General features: G+C 37.3%; 1 protein-coding gene across 4 annotated transcripts in view; it reads left to right on the top strand.

Moving 5' to 3' along the window:
- PCGF3 (polycomb group ring finger 3) overlaps positions 1-20,364 on the top strand; it is a 55,758-nt gene that overhangs the window by 27,144 nt on the left and 8,250 nt on the right. For 2 of the 4 annotated variants that reach the window (XM_088157401.1, XM_014887127.2), the window contains 6 exons: positions 6,722-6,839; positions 12,381-12,477; positions 16,172-16,227; positions 17,194-17,304; positions 17,809-17,897; positions 19,516-19,653. In XM_088157401.1, coding sequence (XP_088013527.1) covers positions 6,731-6,839; positions 12,381-12,477; positions 16,172-16,227; positions 17,194-17,304; positions 17,809-17,897; positions 19,516-19,653 — 600 coding nt within the window. In that variant the 5' untranslated portion in view covers positions 6,722-6,730. Of the gene's footprint in view, positions 1-3,925; positions 3,989-4,062; positions 6,840-12,380; positions 12,478-16,171; positions 16,228-17,193; positions 17,305-17,808; positions 17,898-19,515; positions 19,654-20,364 lie in introns of those variants that run through there. The other 2 variants (XM_014887123.2, XM_014887120.2) reach the window with 2 other exon arrangements.

Genomic DNA, 20,364 nt, shown 5'->3' with positions numbered 1-20,364 from the left:
ATGAAGAAATACTAATCTTTTTTGCAAATTATCATTTTTTCATGTTAGCTGAATGTTTGAAACATTTTCTGTGTTTGTTTGGGGTTTTATGTTCCAGCACTGAAAGAAAGTCTCTTCTCCCTCCATTGTTGGTATGTTGTTTCTGAATAATTCATTGCTTGGCAGACTATTAAGAAAATAGTCTCTTCAAAATGGAATCCTTCTAACAAGTCTCCCATCCATTTCAAGCAAATGTGGTGGCATATGTTAGAAAAGTAGGCTTTGTGTTTGTAAGAGTGGCGTGAGTATTTTTTTAACTTTTTAAACAGGATCTCTCAATTCTTTTTAAGCCCTTCAGAGGGCTTTCTGTTTCTCTAAAGCAGATCAATGCTGATTTGTTGTGATTCCAGAATAATAACCATGATGAAGTACTAAGAACTTGGATTAAGAGTGGCTCTTCAGCTGTTGAGTAAGATTTTGGTGTTGCTCTTTCTTATGCAGTATTTACAAAAGTCCTAAAGGAAGTGATGCTAAGAATTAGGGAGGATGGTACTGATATGTTCAACACAACCTGTGAACAGAAATCAAGACGAGGGCACTGCACTGCGCTTGGAGGTGCACACTTATAGAATGAGAGGCATCGTACCCAAGTTGCAATGAAGTAGATTCCTATGAGACAGTAGGAGCATTTTTTGCCAGTGAGGGTGGTTGGGCCCTGTAACAGATTGCCCAAAGGGGCTGTGGAATCATCCCTGCTGAACATTTTGGGAGTAAAGTGGGAATAGCCCACTGTAACTTAAATTAAGTGGGCCTGCTTTGAGTGAAAGGCTGGATTAGGGCAACTTGCATTATATCTGTAACATTATCCTATGAATCTAGGTACCATACTGAAACATACAGTAACATCAATTTTTTTGAATTTTACGTTTCCTGTAAAAACAGTTGAGGATCAGGTTGGTGTGTTGTGTGTCCTTTTTTTGGGTAGGTTTTGGTTTTTGTTTCGGGTTCTTTTTTGTTTTGCTTTTTGGTTTGCCTTTTTTTTTTTTTTCCCGGTTTTTTTTTTTGGGTTGGTTGGTTGGTTTGGTTTGGGGGTTTTTGTTGCTTTTTTGGTTTTGGGTTTTTTTAGAATGGAGGAATGACTTCTTGCCATTCCAGCAACATGGATTTGACAGAGAGGGACTGTGTTTTGGCTCCAGTGTTCATTAGCTGACTAAGTACAAAATAAGACTTTAAACTTTTTAATCAAATGTCATGGTTCAGTTAGTTGATTGAGAGTTTCATAGTTATCTACAGTTCTTAACGTTTGAGACTGCTTGCTTTCATACATTACTATTTGAGCAGATACATCTCAGAAGAACTAACAGTTTAATTTAGAAGAACTAAAGAATTTCTGTATTACAGAGGTTTGCCTTTCTTGGCTTTGGCTTTCTAAAAACTAAATTAAGGTATGGTATTTTCTGTTGTCTGCTAACTGCTGTGAGGTTTACAGTTTTTAAATGAGCTATTAGGTTTGGAAAACAATATTGTAAGTGTTCAGAATTTGGTCTGTCCTCTGAATTTACCTATTTTTTATATAGAATGGTAGCTTTCTGTGTTTAGCTTCTGAACTTGACAGTGATCCTGTGAAAGATTTAGAAGCTCTTGAGCATGCATCAGTGAATGATGGGTCACATTACAAAATACAGCAAATGTAAATATATCTTTTGGAGGCTTGCTATTCTTACTAAATCCTGCGCAGTCTAGAGAGTCTCTGAAAAAAGTGTCAATTGGGAGATATGTTTTTGTCTGATTTTTTTAATATACTTTTTTAGGCAGCTTAGGTTGTGCTTTGGCAAAGTAAACTTATCATCTCTCTATTATTGCTTCAAGCTAGTGTGTATCACTTTAATGTCAACCTGATTCTGTGTGTTTTCTTTTTACAGCAGCCAGTGTTAGATGTTGAGCTCACGCTAACTTCATTGAGTTATGGTCTCTGTGATTATGATTGTCTAACTGTCATCAGCAACTTGGGATCAGTCAATATACAAAGAAGTTCAGCTTGTTTATTACATGGATAGGCAGAGGTAGTAAATTCATAGAATCATATGATAGTTCAGGTTAGAAAATACATCAGGAGATCATGTCCTTCATGTGATGGAGTTACTTGTAATAGGACCTGAGGGAATGGCATGACTTGTGTCAGGGGATATTTAGGTTAGGTATTGGGGAAAAGTTCTTCACCCAGAGTGTTTGGGCACTGGAACAGATTCTCCAGGGAAGTGGTCACAACAGCAGTCTGACAGAGTTCAAGAAGTGTTCAGACACATGGTGTGATTGTTAGGGATATCCTATGCAGGGCAGGATTTGGACTTGACTATTCCCTGGGTCTCTTCCAGCTCAGGATATTCTATATAATCCAGCTGCTCAAAGCAGAGTAAACTGAGGTCAGATCAAGTGGCTCAGTGTGTTATCCAGATATCTGTCTGTGCTTTTAAGCTGCATGGTTTCCTGGGAATGTGTATTTAGACTTCGGCAGTTTCTGGTTTTAAGGTTAGATTTCTTGTTTTGGAGGTATGTGAATTCTTTTTTAGCTTTCTTTTCAACATATAACTGTTTGAGAATGGGAAGATAGGTTCTGTGAAAGAGATCACCTGGAATTCCGATTTGAAAAAATACCTCTTTTTCAAAGGGAAGGTGTTTAAGGGAGACCTGGATTTGTCTGGAAAACAGAGGAATAGGCTGTGTGATTCTTAGTCAAACTTGATGTTTTGGATGTTGTGTAGTCTTGCCGTTTAGTTCCAGTTTGTATGAGATTACTGGCATGGACAAGTTGCATGTGTAGAAGCTGTCAGTAGCCTAAGCAGAAGGATGTCACTTGATTAAGGATACTTCAGTGGAAAGCACCTGGCAAACATGCTTTGCTTCTTTGACATTACTACATGTTGATATGCTAAAAAAGTAGCTTTTTAAGAGTCTATTTAAATGATAAAAACAGATGCTAAGACTTCTGAAGGACACTGAGATTTTGTCAAAAGACATGTCATCTTGCATTCATGGGAGGGCAGCAGTTAAAAATAACTAACTTGGTCTTCAGTTGCGTGTTTGATAAACTCAGTATTTGTATGCTTGATAAATTGAAATAAACTGAAATTTTCAGGGTGATTAGACTCATGTAAAATCTTAAATATTTGAGAAATATATTTTTATTTCATTTTTGTACTCTTAATGTTAAAATAACCAGTAGTATTTATAACAAGCTGGGGTTGAGATAACATAGAAGTAGGATTTGGCATATCAATTATGATGTACTTGTCACCAATAATGTCTTGAGAATATTTTGTACCTTCTGCTTGCTTCTGATCTCCAGATCTAATGCACATTTCTTCTCCTGCAGCTGTGTACTTATGATTATATATGATCACTTAAAATAAGTGTTTGGTGTGGGGTGATAACAGCTTGGCTGCCTTATATGATGAAAGTGGTGCTTTACTTTTGTTTGGCAGTAGAAACATGGGTATCTTGGGATGCCTTCCCAAGAGCAGCTGTATGGTTCAAGTAGACTAGTATCCCTTCTGAGCTGATAGTTAATGTATTCCAGATAGGAATATGAAAGACATCCTGTATTAACCACCTATCCACGTGGAGACTTTCTTCTTAAGCATTGTGAGTGGTAGCTTAGCTTTGTATTTCCTAGTATGACTGTGTATCATCTTCAAATGCAATAATGAGAAAAAATAGTTGATGATGAAATCTGCAATTATGTTATTTACTTCCCTCTGAAGTGATACAGAACAGGCAGGTAATTAATATGGAATTACTTTACATACTGTGGAATTACTTTATGTTTTTAATTAGTTGCTATGATTAGTGAATTTAATTTCTTATATGAGGTTGTAACATTAATGTCTCTGTTTTTTCTTTATATGTGTCATTAGTTCTGCTAAATTTTTTTTCTATTTCCCTCTAGGAAGCAATTCAAGTTTTCTGCAAAGTCTGAGTATTTATGTTATCTGACTGAACTGACATCTTGGTAATATGCCATTTTTTTTGCAAGCTTCTCTCTACCTTTCTAAATAAATACGAAGGGGTATGGCCTCTTTTAAATTTTACTTTTATTAATTTTTAAATTTTTACTAAGTCCTCTTGGTGTAACAGGTTAACTGTTCTGAAAAGCAAGAGAGGCATTCTAAGTTCTTTTTCCCAAGACTAGAGGACATGGGTCACCATTGTATAAAATGCAGGCTTAAATAAAAAGTCTGACACTGATAGCTTGCTTACACATCTTAAAAGTTGCATTGTTTATTGGAGATTCAAGGTGTGCTGAAGCAACCATGTCTGCATCTCTGCATGAGCAGAGAAGGGATCATCCTGTTCTAGTAGCTGCAAGAAAACAGCATGGGACAGGCCTTCTGGAGAAATCTCTTCGTACTGTAGGTTTTATCACTTTTTGAAACTGAGGTGTCTACTGCCCTGGAAAGACCTGTTACCTTTCTGTTGCTTCTTCCAATAGTTCTTATTTTCAGTCCTTTGAATATCTAATGAGAGAGACTTTCTGTCCTCCTTCAAAAGTGAATGAAATTTTCATAAGGTTGATTTGGTAGGCTTGCTCTTGATATTCTAGAAGATACTCATTTTTTCAGTGCCAAAACTTGTATGATTATTTTCCTATTAAGTTGGAAAAGTGTGTATTATTCTTGCTATCATCTTTTTTTTTCCTTTTCCCCGGCACAATGGGGAATTTATTAATATTTATTAATATTTTGTATTATTTTTGCCTTCGTTATATAGTTCAGTCACTGTTCTATAATATATCCCATCTGAATTTTTTTTGTTTGCTATTGGTTCTTCTAGTGGCAGTGTTTACTGTCTTGAGGGAAAATTGTAATTTTTTTCTAGAAAATAAACAACTTTTTTACTTCGGATTTCACTATTAAGTCTTTGGCTCTTCTGCCTTAGTAGTGCTTGGATTCTGCCTGTGGTTATCCTGATCACCTTCTTCTGAATTGCTGCCTAGACAAGTAACTAGAGTTGTGTTGATACTGCCGTTTTCAGGATCTGTGTAGGCTAATTTCTTCTTTACCTGTCATGAATCTTGGTTTTTAGTGTGCTCACTTTCTGTTTAACTGGTGGCTTGATGCCATTGCTTGAGCTCTTCTTGAAGAGTGACCTTGAATAGGTCTTCCTCAGCACCACAGAAACCTACATGCTTCATGTAGTAGTTTTTAACTGATGACCTAATGCACTAATTTGCAAGGATTTAATGTGCATCTGGTTTTCAGAAGGTTAAAAATAATTCTGCAATTTAGAAAAGTTCAGTTTCTAAGTATAGGTTCTCACTTATTTTATGTACTGCAAAAATCAAGCTGCTCTTTTATTCTTCTGTAATGGGAGGTCACTAGATTTATAAATCTAAATCTCAAATACTGTGAAATAAGTTTGATTTTTCCCCCCCATTGTTTACTTCTTAACTGTGAGAATTGGAAGTCTTCCTAGTCCTTTTTGTGTAGGACAGTGCAGATTTGAATGAGTGGGTGTTGGATATGTTTCTCCATGGTTTATAGTGGAACATATGGTACTTCTCTGCACTGGAATAGTTCAGATTGATGTGGAAGTTTGCTGTTTGATAGTTCTTTTTCTTCTTGGTACCACTTCACTAAACATAGGAAAAAGATGACAAAAAAGAAATTAAAGATCAGACAACCTCATTGCAATATTTCTGTGTGAAACTTGGGGAACATGTGTCATCATTCAAATTCTGAAATGTTTTCCAGACTGAGCTAGCTGAAAACCAGTATTTGTAAGCCAGAGACAGTAAAATCGCTTTAAAAGAAAACAGTGTAATTTGATGACTTCTGCAGTGTGAGAACTTAATGTAGTAGGTTGTAAGCAAACATGACCTGCTCTATTAATTAACTAGAATGCTGGTCAAGTTCTGTAACAATACAATTTTCAGAATAATTTGAAAAATATAATACAGCTATGTATTATGAAAGATAACATTTTATTTTTAAAGGCATTGGCTTTGTGTGGTGTTTTCTGACTAAGCAATTTGACTTGCTGCAAAAAAAAGTTAAATGAGCTTTTTCATTTTTTGATTTCTAATTTTTTCTTGTAAAGGTGCTTATGCCATCCCATGCTCAAAAGAAAGGAAAAATTTATAGTTCAAGTTTTAGCACAACAAACTGCTCCTCTGCCAATGAAATTATTTTCATCTATAATGTAGTCTTTAATTAATTTGTGTTTAAATAAAAGGGATTTCAGAAGGTTTACTTTCCAGCCCCATTATTTAGAGACAGATTCAGAATTATGCTTCAACTTAGTGACACAAGGCAAACTTAAAAGTGTGGTTAAACCTAAGAGTTGCTATGACTTTTCAATTGTCAAAACAATCTTGAATCTGAAATTACTTTAAGGATTTTCTCCGTCCATATATTGTGAGTTTTCCATCATTATTAGACAGAATACAATGACTCAAATTACCAGGATAGTAGGGTTTCACCATAAATCTGAGTCTATTGGTTGGTAAAAGGACTTATTAGTAGCATATTAGAGGGGCTGTTTTCTGTGCTCCTACAGTACTGACTTGCAAAATAGTATGAGGTTTACATTGTTTAGTTTCTGTGAGGTGACATAAAAGTTAGTGCCACCACGGTGTGTACACATCCATGTACATTGTACGAAAGTCTGAAGCTCTGTTAACACAAGTTACTCATTTATTCCCAAATGACTACAGCTGTGTTACTTTGATATGTCTCTTCCACAGACACCAAAGATGCTAACAAGGAAGATTAAGCTTTGGGACATTAATGCCCATATAACCTGTCGTCTGTGCAATGGATACCTGATTGATGCTACTACTGTAACAGAATGCTTGCATACTTGTAAGTAAAAGTATAATTAAGTTAAAGTTTCTGGCTTGGTTTTTGTTTGTTTCGGGGTTTTGTTTGTTTGTTTGTTTTGGGGTTTTGTTTGTTTTTTGTTTGTTTCTTTTTTGTTTGTTTGTTTTTCTTAAGAGTTGATATGCAACATATTTCAATGATTTTCAGATGAAATTTAAAATATCTATTGTGCATCAGCCAAAATAGCATGTGCTTTACTAGACTGCTTTTCTTTAATAGACAATTTGCTTTTTTAACAAAGTAAATGAAGGGAACATTAAAGCTGTGCTGCATAAACTTGAAGCCATATATAATTAGTAGTAATCTAAATATTCAAGAATGCAGTCTGTCTTTGTGCTAGAGAAATGTCGAATACCTAGTTCTCTCTTCAGTGACAGTTGATGTAGCATATGTTCTCCACCTGGAGCCTTTTAAATGTCTCTTTCTCCTCTGTTTCTCTGCAGAAAGCAGAGTAGTTTATCGATAAAGAAACAAGTATGTTGTATTGTATCCTAAAATAAGCTTGTGTTCCAAAACTTTGTGATAGTCTTTAGTTGTTAAATTACTTTGTGAATTTCTACTTTCATGTAAGTGAAGGATGACTTAGAACCTTGCCATGCATCCCATGTTTTAAAATTATTCTGCCACAATATTTATGTTTATTCTGATGAAGCTATTATGTTGTTTTATTAGTTTGACTTAGTCCTAAATTTTGGAAGGCAATTATTTGGTGACTATATCTTCATCATAAAACAAAAAGCGTCAGCAGACTTCACCTTATATATCTGACAAAGGGGAAAGGCAATGCTTGTGATTTGTCAGTGATTATGTTTTGTATTATATTCCATTTAGAAGCTCTGTTTATCAGCCTTGATGAATTTGTTGTACTTGTCATACTTCATGTCGTTCTGGATATCCTTATAGAATCTAGGATCATAGAATGGTTTGTTCTGTGGTTCCAAGAACCACAAAATGACTGTAGAATCTATATCCAATCCCCTCGCCATGGGCAGGGTGAGCATATACTGGATCAGGTTGCTCAAAGCCCCATATAATCTGGCCTTGAATGCTTCTAGGGATGGGACATCCACAACTTCTTTAGGCAACTTGTGCCAGTTACCCTCACAGTAAAGAATTTCTTTCTAATACCTAATCTGAACCTATCCCCTTCAGTTTGAAGCCATTCCCCGTTGTCCTGTCAGTACATGCCCTATACGAAGTCTCTCACCATCTCTCTTGTAGTGCCCTTCAACTTTTGGAAGACTGCCTTATGGTCTCTCCAGAGCCGTCTTGCTTCATATTTCAATTCCCATTTCAGAGCTAGACTTCTGTTTAGTTTTGCTCAAATTTATTTACTGCTGCTAGTAAGAAGAGTGTTGTCTTGGTTTGAAAGACAGGTGTTTGCTAGGAAAGGCAAGAGCTTCTCTTGGACTGAAAAATGTAAACCCCCTTCCTCCAAATTAGTATCATTTTGAAATTAAGTGGTTCTCAGGCAAAGATACGGGGATAGGAATAACAGTTCTTTACTAGTATGTGTAACAAGGCAAACAAAACAACAACTGCAGCATTAACCCCAGCCAGAACAGGAACCCAGTTCCGATCCTCTCGGCCGCGGGTGCTTTCCCCTCGGTGCAGTTCCCGTCACGGCCAGCAGGGGCGCTGGCGGCTCCCGGCGGGCAGGGCAGGTGCGATGATTCCCCCGTGGCTGCAGGGGGCGCTGGGGTGATGGCGGCTGTGTCCCAGATGGGAAGGGATGGAAAAGAGAAGGTTTGCTCACCAGCACTGGGGACAGTGTTGGTCACAGCGCTCCAGCAAGATGCTTGGAAACAACAAGTGGGAGGGTGTCCTGCTAGGATCAGAGTGCAGGGTAAGGCAGAAGAAGAGGCAGCTCCTGGCATTGGGATGGTGGTGGTAGCAGTGACCCTCCTCTTTGAAAGTCAAGAGCTAGCAACTGCCTCCACTCTGCTTTTACCTGCTTCTAATCTTATGGTGTCTCTGTCCCTCCAAGAGAAACTCCCCAAAACCCGAGGAGTTCCCCCTTCTCCATCTCAAGTGCCCAGCCATCAGTGCTTCTTAACAACGCAATGGGAAAAATTCCACAGGTAACAAGGAAAAGAAAACCTAACCCCCAACAAGTGTATACAAAATGAGTATCATAACAAGTTAACGTGGCTCACAGAGAGCTAGAGAGAGATAATTTTCTATTTTCTTTAAAAATAAAACAAAACATCACAAATACCCCATAGCTGATATCTGCACCATCTCTTATATTTGCTTACAGAGGAAATACGTAGGTTAATCCACAGCACTGCAATGCTTGCTGCAAGTCAGGAAATGCACCTTACTATCTTCTCCTGCTGCTTTTTCTGGGGCAGCAGGATTTTCTTTGGCTGGTTTCTCCCTTATTTTGACAGTTTATATTTTATGAATACTACTTCACCCTGTGCCCTGTAGAATTAGTTTAGTGAGAAGAGGCACAGGGTCCTGTCTTTTTAACAAAACTTCATGCATTTTAGCATTGTTTGTCTTGTGTAAGATAAGGATAATAATGTATGTTCCTGGAATAGCATCCTTGCAAAATCTATCATGAAATTACCCTGCCAGTTGAGGTAGTGAATTGTCTTCTAAATTATACCACCTTGAAATTTTCATTCTGTTTTACTCGGAACTAAACATATTTCTTACCTTTTCAATTTTTCTCTGATTTCCTGATCTTCAGCCATTCAAAGACTCTTCAGTAGTAAATGAAGTTTTTGAGTTCTTTAGTGAAAGTAATTTGGAGGACCAAGGCCAGTTCCCTGGAGGATCAGGGCAAATTTTTGTAAAATTGAATTCAGGAGAAAACAAAGTGGTTTTGCTTTCATTCCTCCTTATTTCTCTGCTGTGATTTTAGCTTGTTCATCACAGGTAGGTCTCTAAGTCAATTGCTAAAAACTTTATTAGTAGTAACAGTCTTAAGTCTTTTTTTAGTTTGTATCTGTTCCTTGATTAAACCCTTATACTCGATGATACAGGAGGTCTTGTTAGACTTGGTGTTTGTAATGTCAGTTTTGTTAGTGTTGCCATGTGAAAGCTGTCCTTCTATGTTACAAAAGGGAAAAGATCACATTATGAAAGGAATCGTCTTCTGGATTTATCAGGATGATAAAAGGTCGACTTGAACTAGATACAGAAATGAAAAAAGTCAAGAGAAGTGAAACTGTTAAAATTAAGAAGTGAGCATTAGCTTTTTTCCCCCCCTTGTTTCTGTTCTGATAAAACCTCTCTGATACGTTTAAGAAATCAGAAAATGTACAGCTCAGTTCATGTCCACAATCAGTGTCTGTATATCTGGGTAAACAGAGATCAGAGATACTGGAAAACCAAGGTAATGGAAAACTCTAGTAATACTATTATTATTTTGTTTTACACCATAGAACGATTTCTATGTTGTCTGTCCATTACTCCAAAGACTTCCAGCTTCAGTAGAGTTTATTAATCCCAACCTGACCCCAGAAAAAAAACAAACCTAGATGGCTGCAGCACCCTTCATAAGCCATCTAGTGGCATTTATTTGGATGCTATGCTCAGACTGAAACCTACCAGAACATTAGCCAACTTGTGACCAGTTCATTTTAGGAGGAGTTAGTGTTTACCTAGTTGAAGCTGGAAGATGTACTGACATGGGATAATGTTTTAGATATCATAGAATCACAGAATGCTTTGGGTTAGAAGGAACCTATAAAAGTCACCTAGTGCATCGCCACTGCAATGGGCAGGGGCATCTTCAGCTGCATAAAGTTGCTCAGAGCCCTTGGTGAAGCTTGTGCTGGCTGTCTGGAATGACCTCGCTGTCCTCCATGTGCCTTAGCATAGCTTCTAGGAAGATTTGCTCCATGATCTTCCTAGGCACAGAGTTAAGGCAGACAGGTTGGTGACTTCTAGGACTCTCCCTTCCTGCCACTTCCTAAAAGTGGAAGCAATGTTTCCTTTGTTCTAGTCACTGGGGATTTCATGTCACTGTCAGGACTATCGCCGTAAGTGGCTTGGCAACTACCTCAGCCAATTCAAGACCCTGGGACACATCTCATCAGGTTCCAGAGGCTTATGTGTATTAATGTTCCCAGGTTTTCATAAACCTGGTATTTTCATACACTGGAAGAGGCTTTATGCTTCCAATGCCTCCTCTGTGGTTCATCTATGTGAGAGCTATGAGAAGAGAAATTGCTAGAGAAGACTGAGGCAGAAAAATTGAGTACCTCAGCCTTCTTCTTGTCCATTGTTACTGGTTTGCCAGTCATGCTTATCTGGGGAGGTACACATTCTTTGACCTTCTTTTTCTGACATACTTATAGAAACCCTTGTAATTCTTCATATCCCTTCCCAAGTTCAGCCTCAGCTGTGACTTGGCCTTTCTGAGCCCTCCCTACACATGATAGCAACATCCCTGTTGTCTTCCCAGAATACCTGTCCCTGCTTCCTCTGTCAGATTCTCTTTTTATTGACTTGATAGGAATGGAGTTTGGCTTCACTTTTGCAAATGGATCTACTGTTCTGGCACTCTGCTGGAACAAACTGCTCTGCTAAATGTGTCCTTAATGTGCAAAGCTATGCGACTTTGTCTAACCTTTGCCACCAACAGTGCTGTCATCCTAGGTGTGTAAATGCAAAGCACAATGCAAAGTTATAGTGCTTCATTTACTGATGCTTTATTTTTTTAATTAACAGATGTTTATGTAATTGTACTGTCTTCTTGTTTGAGAGGTAGATGGCACTATAGTTACAGAAATCCTTTCATTTTGTGTGATAAGTGCATTAATACCAATACTGCATGAACTAGTGCACTTCAAGAAAAACTCCCTTCTTTTCTCCATACCCTTTTCAGTTGTAACTTCAGGTGAGTGAGAATATCATGTAATAGTGTATTTTATGAGTACTCTTTTGGGGCAGGACAGAGAATAGTGGTGTATAAATAGTTTACTTTGAAAGAGATGGGTGATTGTGTGCATACATATAGAAACGTGCAGTTTAATAGTGAATGACTATTTTAGCAGCTCCTAGGAGGACATTTTACTAATACTGAGGGCCTGTGACAATGTAATATTTTTTTCTGTGGAAGTTTAGCTGTAGTGTACTCTGTGAAAGTTAGAATTAAAATAACACACAGATATCCACTTTCCTGCTTTGGAATTAGGTTTTTTGTTTTTTGTGTTGGCCTTATTGGCACCACACACATTTGCTCTGTTTGTGGCCAGGGTTAAAGCAAATACGTTTCGTTTGATCTCTTAATGGCATATAGTTCCTGTGATGTCATCCATGCAATGTTGACCTCCTATAAATTGTTGTTCTAGTAAATTTCAAATGAAATTTGAAAAGAATTTTAAAAGAAAATGAATGAAAGGTACTGCAAACTGTATTCTACAAGATCATGCACATCATGTACATATAATGTAAAAAAATGAACTTTATGAAAATTTCAGTAATGTGCATTCTGTGACTGTATAAAACAAGACTTTTATTATGCCACTTCTATTTGTTTTTAATTGTGAATATCTTTGTTACTAGTCTGTAGAAGCTGCCTAGTGAAATATTTGGAGGAAAACAACACCTGTCCAACCTGCAGGATTGTTATACATCAGAGCCACCCATTACAGTATATTGGGTAAGTATAAAAGTAGAAATGCAAGTAGCTTCACTCTAGACATGTTCATCCCCTTTGATACAGTATAGTTGCTCCTAAAATTTTCATTCTTGCTTATCAGCATGTTAAACATTTAAAAAGAACTTCGAAGGAGATTGAGGATTCTGCTATGAATTCGCAAGGCCTTAGCATGACAGCTTTTTCCAGACTTAAAAACAACTGAACTATGCACTTGTAAATGTTTAATTTCTGTGTGATTTTTAATGGGAATTAGTCATTCCTCATTTTATATGCTTGGGTTGTAAAAACTATATTTATGAAACATTTGTAAGAATTACACTTTTACAAAATTATCAAAAATTAGTCTCAGTTGAGCAGTGCTTTTCAGTGTCTGACAGTAACGACAGAAATAATTTTCAGCTTTATCGTTCAGTTAATCTTTCAAAGATCTGCTTAAATCAGAGGAACAGATAAGATTGTCATAGAATCATTATAAAATGGTTTAGGTTGGAAAGAACCTTTGAGATCATCTAGTTCCAGCTGCCCTGCTGTGGGCAGGGACACTGTTTACCAGGTTTCTCAAAGTTCCATGCAGCCTGGACTCAACTTTTCTGGGGGTGGAGTATGCTCAACTTCTCTAGGCAACCTCTTCCAGCTTTGGCACTCTTACTGAAGAATTTCTACCTATTATCTAACCCACATCTGCCATCTTTTAGTTTAAAACTATTCCCCTTTGTCCTATGATGATATGCCCGTGTAAAAAGTTTTGTTTCCAGTTTTCTTGTGGGTTCCCTGCATGTACTTGAAGGCTACTCTGAGAGTTCCCTGAAATCTATCTTCTCTGGGCTTTAAGCCCCAACTCTCTCAGCTTGTCCTCACAGGAGAGGAGGTCCTTCTCTCTTGTCATTTTCATGGCTCTCACTCCAACAGGTCCACATCCTTCTTATCTGGGGACCCCTGAGCTGAAAGCAGCAGTCTAGGTGGAGTCTTTTGCAGGCAGAGTAAAAGGACAGAATCAGCTGTTTTGATCTGCTCCTAAGTTTCCTTTGATGCAGTTGTTTTTCTGGATTGCAAGTGCACATTGCCAGGTGATGTTGATTTTCCCATTCACTAATACCCTAAGTCATTTTCCTCAGAGCTACTCTCAATCCTTTCTCTGCCCAGTCTAAAGTTGTGCTTGGGATTGCCCCAACGCAGATGCAGGACCTTGTACTTGGCCTTGTTGAACTTTGAGCTTCGTATGGACCCACCTCCTAAGCATTCCTTTCTTCCAGTGTGTCAACTGCCTCACATAGCTTGGTGTTGCTGGCAAATTCACCGAGGGTGCCCTCGATCCCACCATCACTGACAAAGATGTTAAACAGCAATGGTGCCAGTACTGACTCCTGAGGGACAGCACTTGTGACTGGTCTGCTCTTGGATATTGAACTGTTGATCACAGCTCTTTTGAGTGCAACCATGCAGCTAATTCCTTATCTACCAAGTGCTGCATTGGTCAAATCCATTCCTTTCCAGTTAGGGACAAGCATGTTGTGCAGAACAGTATTAAATGCTTTGCTCAAGTCCAGATAGATGCCATGACTCACCCTTTCCTCATCCACAGTCTCTGTAACCACATCATAGAAGGCCACCACATTTGTCATACATGGTTTGCTCTTAGTGAAAGCCATGTTGGCTGTTGCAATTCACCTAATTTTCCATCTTCATTTGCATAGACAAATTGCACTTTTGCTAAATATTTTTGTTGGGTTTTTTCCTCATTTTCTTGTTAGAAAAGATATTCTTTTTCTTGAGTGCTTTATTTCCATTTTACTGTGGTGTAGTAACTCCTGCTGATGAAAATTCATTGTGATGGTGTGTCTGCATTAGCTGTTGCATATCAAGTAGTGTTTTGTCTTCCATTATAAAGAACTTGTATTTGTTCATTTTTCGATCTGCCTTTCTCATTTCTGTAACAATTTCTGAAGCAGAGGTTATAGCAAGTGAGTTTGATTGCACTTTTACAGAAAACTGTCAATATTATATACACCCTTACATTGCTCAAGCTCATCCTCATTCAGGAGCCTGAAACTAAGTATGCTGTCTCCATGTTTATATAATAGACTGATAGTATCCTGTATGAGTGTATAATCAAAGGGACAGGTAGATGCAAATAGGCAGGAATGAATAAACAGCATGAGAGACATGGTTGTCTTGGTTCAAAAAGCTGGTTTTTGTGCAAAGAGGGACCAGGAAACAACGTGATATTGAGAACAGCTAGAGGACAATTTGTTACTCGTTTTTTGTTGTTGAATACACTTCAGTTTGAATAAGTTGCTTGAGCTAGTTGAAAAATACTGCCCCATCAAAACTGAAACAGACTTTGTCCATCTTACTTTTGGATATATTTACTTACCTTTAAAAAAAATCGACAGTTTAGAGTTTCACAAAGTGTTTGAAAATGGAGATTTAAACTCCTATTCACCGCTGTCTGTCTGAAAAATAGGTAAACCAAATGTCTTCTTGTTTACATTTCTAAATACTCTTAAATAGCGTCATAGAATCTTAAAATTCTTTAGAACCTTAAAGATCATCTGTATGATCTAGTTCCAACCCCCAAATTGCCACCTCTGGTGTAACGGTGATGTCTTACTTACATATTTTGGTTGAAATATTTTTGGCGATGTGTTTGCAGTCCGTATGTGACACTTCATAATCCTGTACAAATGGAATTTCTTCTGGTCAAAATGATTTGAATTTAGGACAAGTCATATTCTGAATCTTGTTGTAGTGCTACTTAAAATATTGTAATTACTGCTTATAAATGTCTTGATTTGTCTTTACTGCTTACTGATCTTCACTGCTGTGAAGTGCTTATGTCTGATGATGAGAAGCCTGAGACTATTCTTGTAAGCCTTTTCTGTTCAAGTCAGATTCAGGACTTGATACTGCAGACTCTTTTGGGGTAATGACATTGCAACAGCCAACGCAGACACTTTAAATGCTTCTTATACTATTTCTTAATTGAAATTCAATGTAATATTTAATTTCTTTGAGACCATAACTTATTTTAGACTGGAACAGGATTTTTCTAGGGTTTGGAATTAAAGTTTAGAATCTTAACTGGCCCTACTGTTCTATTTGCAGTGGGATTATTACCTTTTTTCATTTGAACTGCACTACCTTTACAGGCTACTTAGCTACATAATCTTTCTCACAGTTAAAATGTTATATTTTAAGAACAAAGTAAATTTAGTTGTTGTGGTCTTTTTCTGTGACCTCTTCTCATGCATTTTAGAAGAATCCTAGTAAAGACTACTAATCTAGAAATGTGAGAAATTAGTCTATAGGAGTGAGAAACAAGCTATCCTTGATTGTTCTGTGATAAAAATGAGTTTATCTGTAAGTTGGAAAAGAATTTCAGATTATTAGTGACATACTTGGCTTCATGCAGAAGGACATACTCAGTGGGGTGATTTCCTCCACAGCCTAGTCTTTCTCAAACTTCCATTTGTTTTCTGTCTTAGCCTGTACGTTTTCATAATTTGTTTTTTGTTGCTGTTCTTTCTGGTTTGATAGAAATACTGATTAAGAAGTAAAATTCTTCTTAGGTGAATTTAGAGATTTTTGCATATGGTTAGTACTGGAACTTTTTAAAGAGAAATGTTTTCAGTCAAGGTAGTGAACTTAGCCTTTTGATTTTGATTTTGTTTTTATTTTTGTTTTCCCTTGCTAGTCATGACAGAACAATGCAAGATATTGTTTACAAACTTGTGCCAGGCCTCCAAGAAGGTAAGTTGTGGTGTGATCTTTTTAGAGGTTAATTTGCACATACCTTTTGGCACTAAAATAAAAGAGTTTCAAGTGATAAAAAAGGGGGCAGGGGTGGGCAAAGAGAAAAAATACAGTGGAAAACCAGGCTCTTTCACGTGTATAATTTTTGGCAATTAATTTAATTTCATACCTGTACTAGCAGCAATTGAGTGTGGGGTTGGTGGGAGGCAACACAGGATGTTTCTTCCAAGAGCAGTATTATGTAAAGCAGAATAATCTTTCAACTTTTGAATGTTGCCATACTATAACTCTTAGTTTGTTTTTGTTAAACTATGTACTGTTGTGCAAGCTTTCTAGAATCTTCAGAGGTAAAATACAATGCAGAACTGCTTTTAGTCCCTGCTATTTTGAGAATTCTTTCTTACCAGGGAACTTTCCATTTCTGTTTTCATAATCTTCTTTGACACTAGATCTGTTAAACTAAAGAAATACTTTATAAAAATTCCTCAGTATTTTTTGTCTTAATGTATGTTAAAGCTTTCATTTAAATAGAGTATTTTAATCTATTTAATCTGCTTTTTAACCAGAGAATTTTGAAATATCAGTGTGATTAAATAAATACTTCCAAAATTATTTCTAGGATATTGAAAATCAGAGCTATAAATAAAAATTCAAAACCAATGTTTTGACTAAAATATGGTCATATTAAAAATGGGGGTTATTCAAAATTAGCTACAGAATTTTAAATTACATCTCATTCTAGCAATAATGCTATAGTGATAATTATACGGATTACTTTATGCTGTTGTAATTCTGAAAAACAAGAGGGGACATGACTTGATGAGATAGCAGAGATAGAAGACAGTAAATAATGACACCACCACTACTTGTTGGCAGTCCTTAAGTGGGAAGGGATTTGGAATAACTTCATAAATATTGCATTAGAACTTTATTACAGGGATTAATATTTACAATTTTAAACAGCGGAAATGAAAAAGCAAAGGGAGTTTTATCACAAACTGGGCATGGAAGTTCCAGGGGACATCAAAGGGGAGACATGTTCTGCAAAACAGCACCTAGATTCTCATCGAAATGGTAAATAGTCCTTTATTTATTCTGTCTTTGGTGGGTGGCATCTAGTAAATTGATAAATTGATCTGTTGGAAGCATGTGCCCAGTGAGTATATTACAGTTACAATTGTTTCCTAACAGTGAGGAATAGAGTCAGCATAGGATTGTTTTTCCCTGTCCCTTATTTGTGCACAGAATTTTTGTTTTTAGCTGTTAATAGCATGTTGCTTGTGGCAAACTCGGTCTCCATAGCAGTGCCTGCATGGGGACTGTGAAATTACCCAGCTTCTGGGCTGCTAGCAGCTGAGCTCCATAGGTGTTCTCCTCTTTCATGTCACAGGCTGTTGGCTGCAAGTGTTGCTTGAGCCAATAAGCACAATTTGGGGATAGCAAAGCTTTTTCTATACTGCAGTCCTGAAATGTGCTGTTTTAATTGTATTAGCATTAAAGGCTGCTCTGAGTATATCTGGGGTTTCTATATAAAAATAATACATATGTATCCTGTATATCTGGGTTTTTTTATCTAAGGTGAAACTAAAGCAGACGAAAATATAAATAAAGAAACTTCAGAGGAAAAACAGGAAGAAGATAATGACTACCACCGAAGTGATGAACAGGTAGGCTCATAGGGCATGCTCTAGTTTTATCTTGTGTTTTAGCTGTTGCGCTTTTGTAAGGTAACTTTGATAACCTAACAGAGAAGAAAATAAGCTTTTTTTCAAGGTGCTTTTCATGCTCTCTGATACAAACACGATGCAGTTTGGGCAACGATTTTTTTGTAAGCATGAGGTTTTACCTTTGGGTTTTGGAAGGAATGGAGAATACATTCAAATCTTCATGCAAATGTCTTTGTTCTGACTGTTTATGAATCTTCAAAGTTTGCTGTCAAAATAAATTCATGTAATTTTCCACCTTCTACAGGAGTGTACCCCAGTGTTACCATGATATATTGAGCTGAATGTGTATTGATACTGAGGAAATAAACCTCTGGCACTGTTAACACATTCTGTGAAGGTAGCTCGAGGTGCATTTGCAGTGAGAGCTGCAGATTGAGCTCTGGATGGGTGCCCGAGGCAAGAGGCCATGAACTTCCACCCCTTGACACAGGAAAGGGCACAGGGACCTGTGGCACCAGCCTGGGGACTGGACACTGAGACACAGCAGGAGCTGAGACCCCCAGGCTTTGGTGCTGTGAGGGTATGAAAGCCCAGGGGTTCCTTTGTTCAGGGTTCCTTTTCAGAGGCACCAGCTGGAGCTGGTGCTATTGCACCATGATTAAGCTGTTTGAAGGAACTGGATGTCTGAGAATCTGCCATGGGAAACCTGAGACTGAGCTGGTAAAGAATCCTGGTCTGAATGTGAGTGTGAGGGGTGTAGCTGTGAAGGGGCTTCTATCCCAGCAGAGGTGGTGTGAATGAGGCTCCCAGCATGGCTCCTGGGTGGTCAGACAGTTTGTTAACAGCACTCTATTTTACTACCTATTTTGTTTTCAGCCTTTAATACTAAGTCAGTGTTAGCCCTCTATCATAAAAATACCATAAAAGCAGGGAAACCCGCTGTTAAGTTTTAAATACAAAGCTTGTTTGTTGTCCTCCTGGGATAAACAAGCCATGCCTTTTATGTTTTCTGGTTACGTGTGTCCAGAGTAACTTAAGCTTGGGTTAATTTGCTTTTCAGTTGCCACTTGAGGAAATTTTCAAAGGGATTGTACTCATTACTAGATCCTCCTAGTGCAATGCAAGCGTATCATCCATCACTACGAGCTTAGACTGTAACAAATAGCTGGATGGGAAAAGAAGTAATAGTGTGAAAAATTTGTCATATCATTTGTATTCATTCTTTTTAAACATATTAAAATTAAACTAGATTAGCAGTTGCATTAACAGTAAGAAATTATTTTAGAAGCAATTGTTAAGAGCTGGCACTGGTTTTCTTACCATTTTCTTGCTCTAGCTTTTAGCATATGGTCCTCTTAAGCTATTGACAACCCATGAATTTGGACTGAAGGAGCCTCGTTCTGACATCAAAAATTATTACTTGAACATTTTTGTCTTATAATTTACTACTCAGCTTATGAGATCCTAGAAAATGTGGTTTTCTTAATAGGCGTTTCTGTTTAAAGAATACTAGTTCTGTACTTTACTTAATTGGATTAATAAAAACTGCGTGTGGAATACATAAGAGAGACTGCAGAAAATTGTTGCAGCCAACTCGATTGTTTGCCTTTTCCTGAAGGTAAGCATCTGCTTGGAGTGCAATAGCAGCAAACTGCGTGGATTGAAACGAAAATGGATTCGTTGCTCTGCACAGGCAACAGTCTTGCATCTAAAGAAGTTCATTGCCAAAAAACTCAACCTTTCTTCTTTTAATGAGGTAATATTTTAATTTTTAAAAATAAGGTTACAGATACAAAATCTGGAAAGGGATGGGTTTGTTTCTTTGCAAAATGATGTCTTTTATTCTGATTTTATTTTCAGAAAACAGAAGCATACACTGCTTCTTGAATTATATGTTATTATATATATTATAATATATATTATTATATATTATAATATATATAATTATATATTTTCTTGTCCTTCTTGGTTCTGTATAAGACTTTCCATTTATTTTGAAGTGCATCTTTTTATGTGCATTTATAAATAGTTGAGCTAAAAGACTTGGTTATGTGCTTCCACATGTGTTGCAATGGACTCTGGCAAGATGATTTGTTTGGTAGATTGCAGTTGAGTTTATCCCCAGTGTTTCAGGAAGTTTGCACTCTACAAGGGCCAGGCAGAAAACAGCATTTGAACAACACTAAAGCCCAGTTGAAGAGAAAGCACTACAAATACGTTGTTCTTTTCTGTGCACTTAGTTAAGCTCAATCTGAATTTTCTGCCTACCACAACCAGAGTGTTATCAGATGCCTACCTTTCCCTGTCTTTACAGGGAGTCATGGGAAGAATTAAGTTGAAAGGTACAGAAGGAAAGGCAATACTTTGAATCTGGTCTAGAGGAAGTGCAAAATTTAACAGTGGCAAGCTATGAAAGCAGCCCTTGTTTATCACTTGGCTGGATCTTGGTCACAATTTCTGGACATCT

Source organism: Sturnus vulgaris, chromosome Z (genome assembly GCF_052056855.1).
Source record: "Sturnus vulgaris isolate bStuVul1 chromosome Z, bStuVul1.hap1, whole genome shotgun sequence".
NCBI lineage: Eukaryota > Metazoa > Chordata > Aves > Passeriformes > Sturnidae > Sturnus > Sturnus vulgaris.
The sequence above is the reverse complement of the archived record's forward strand: the minus strand, read 5'-3'. Positions and strand labels throughout refer to the sequence as shown.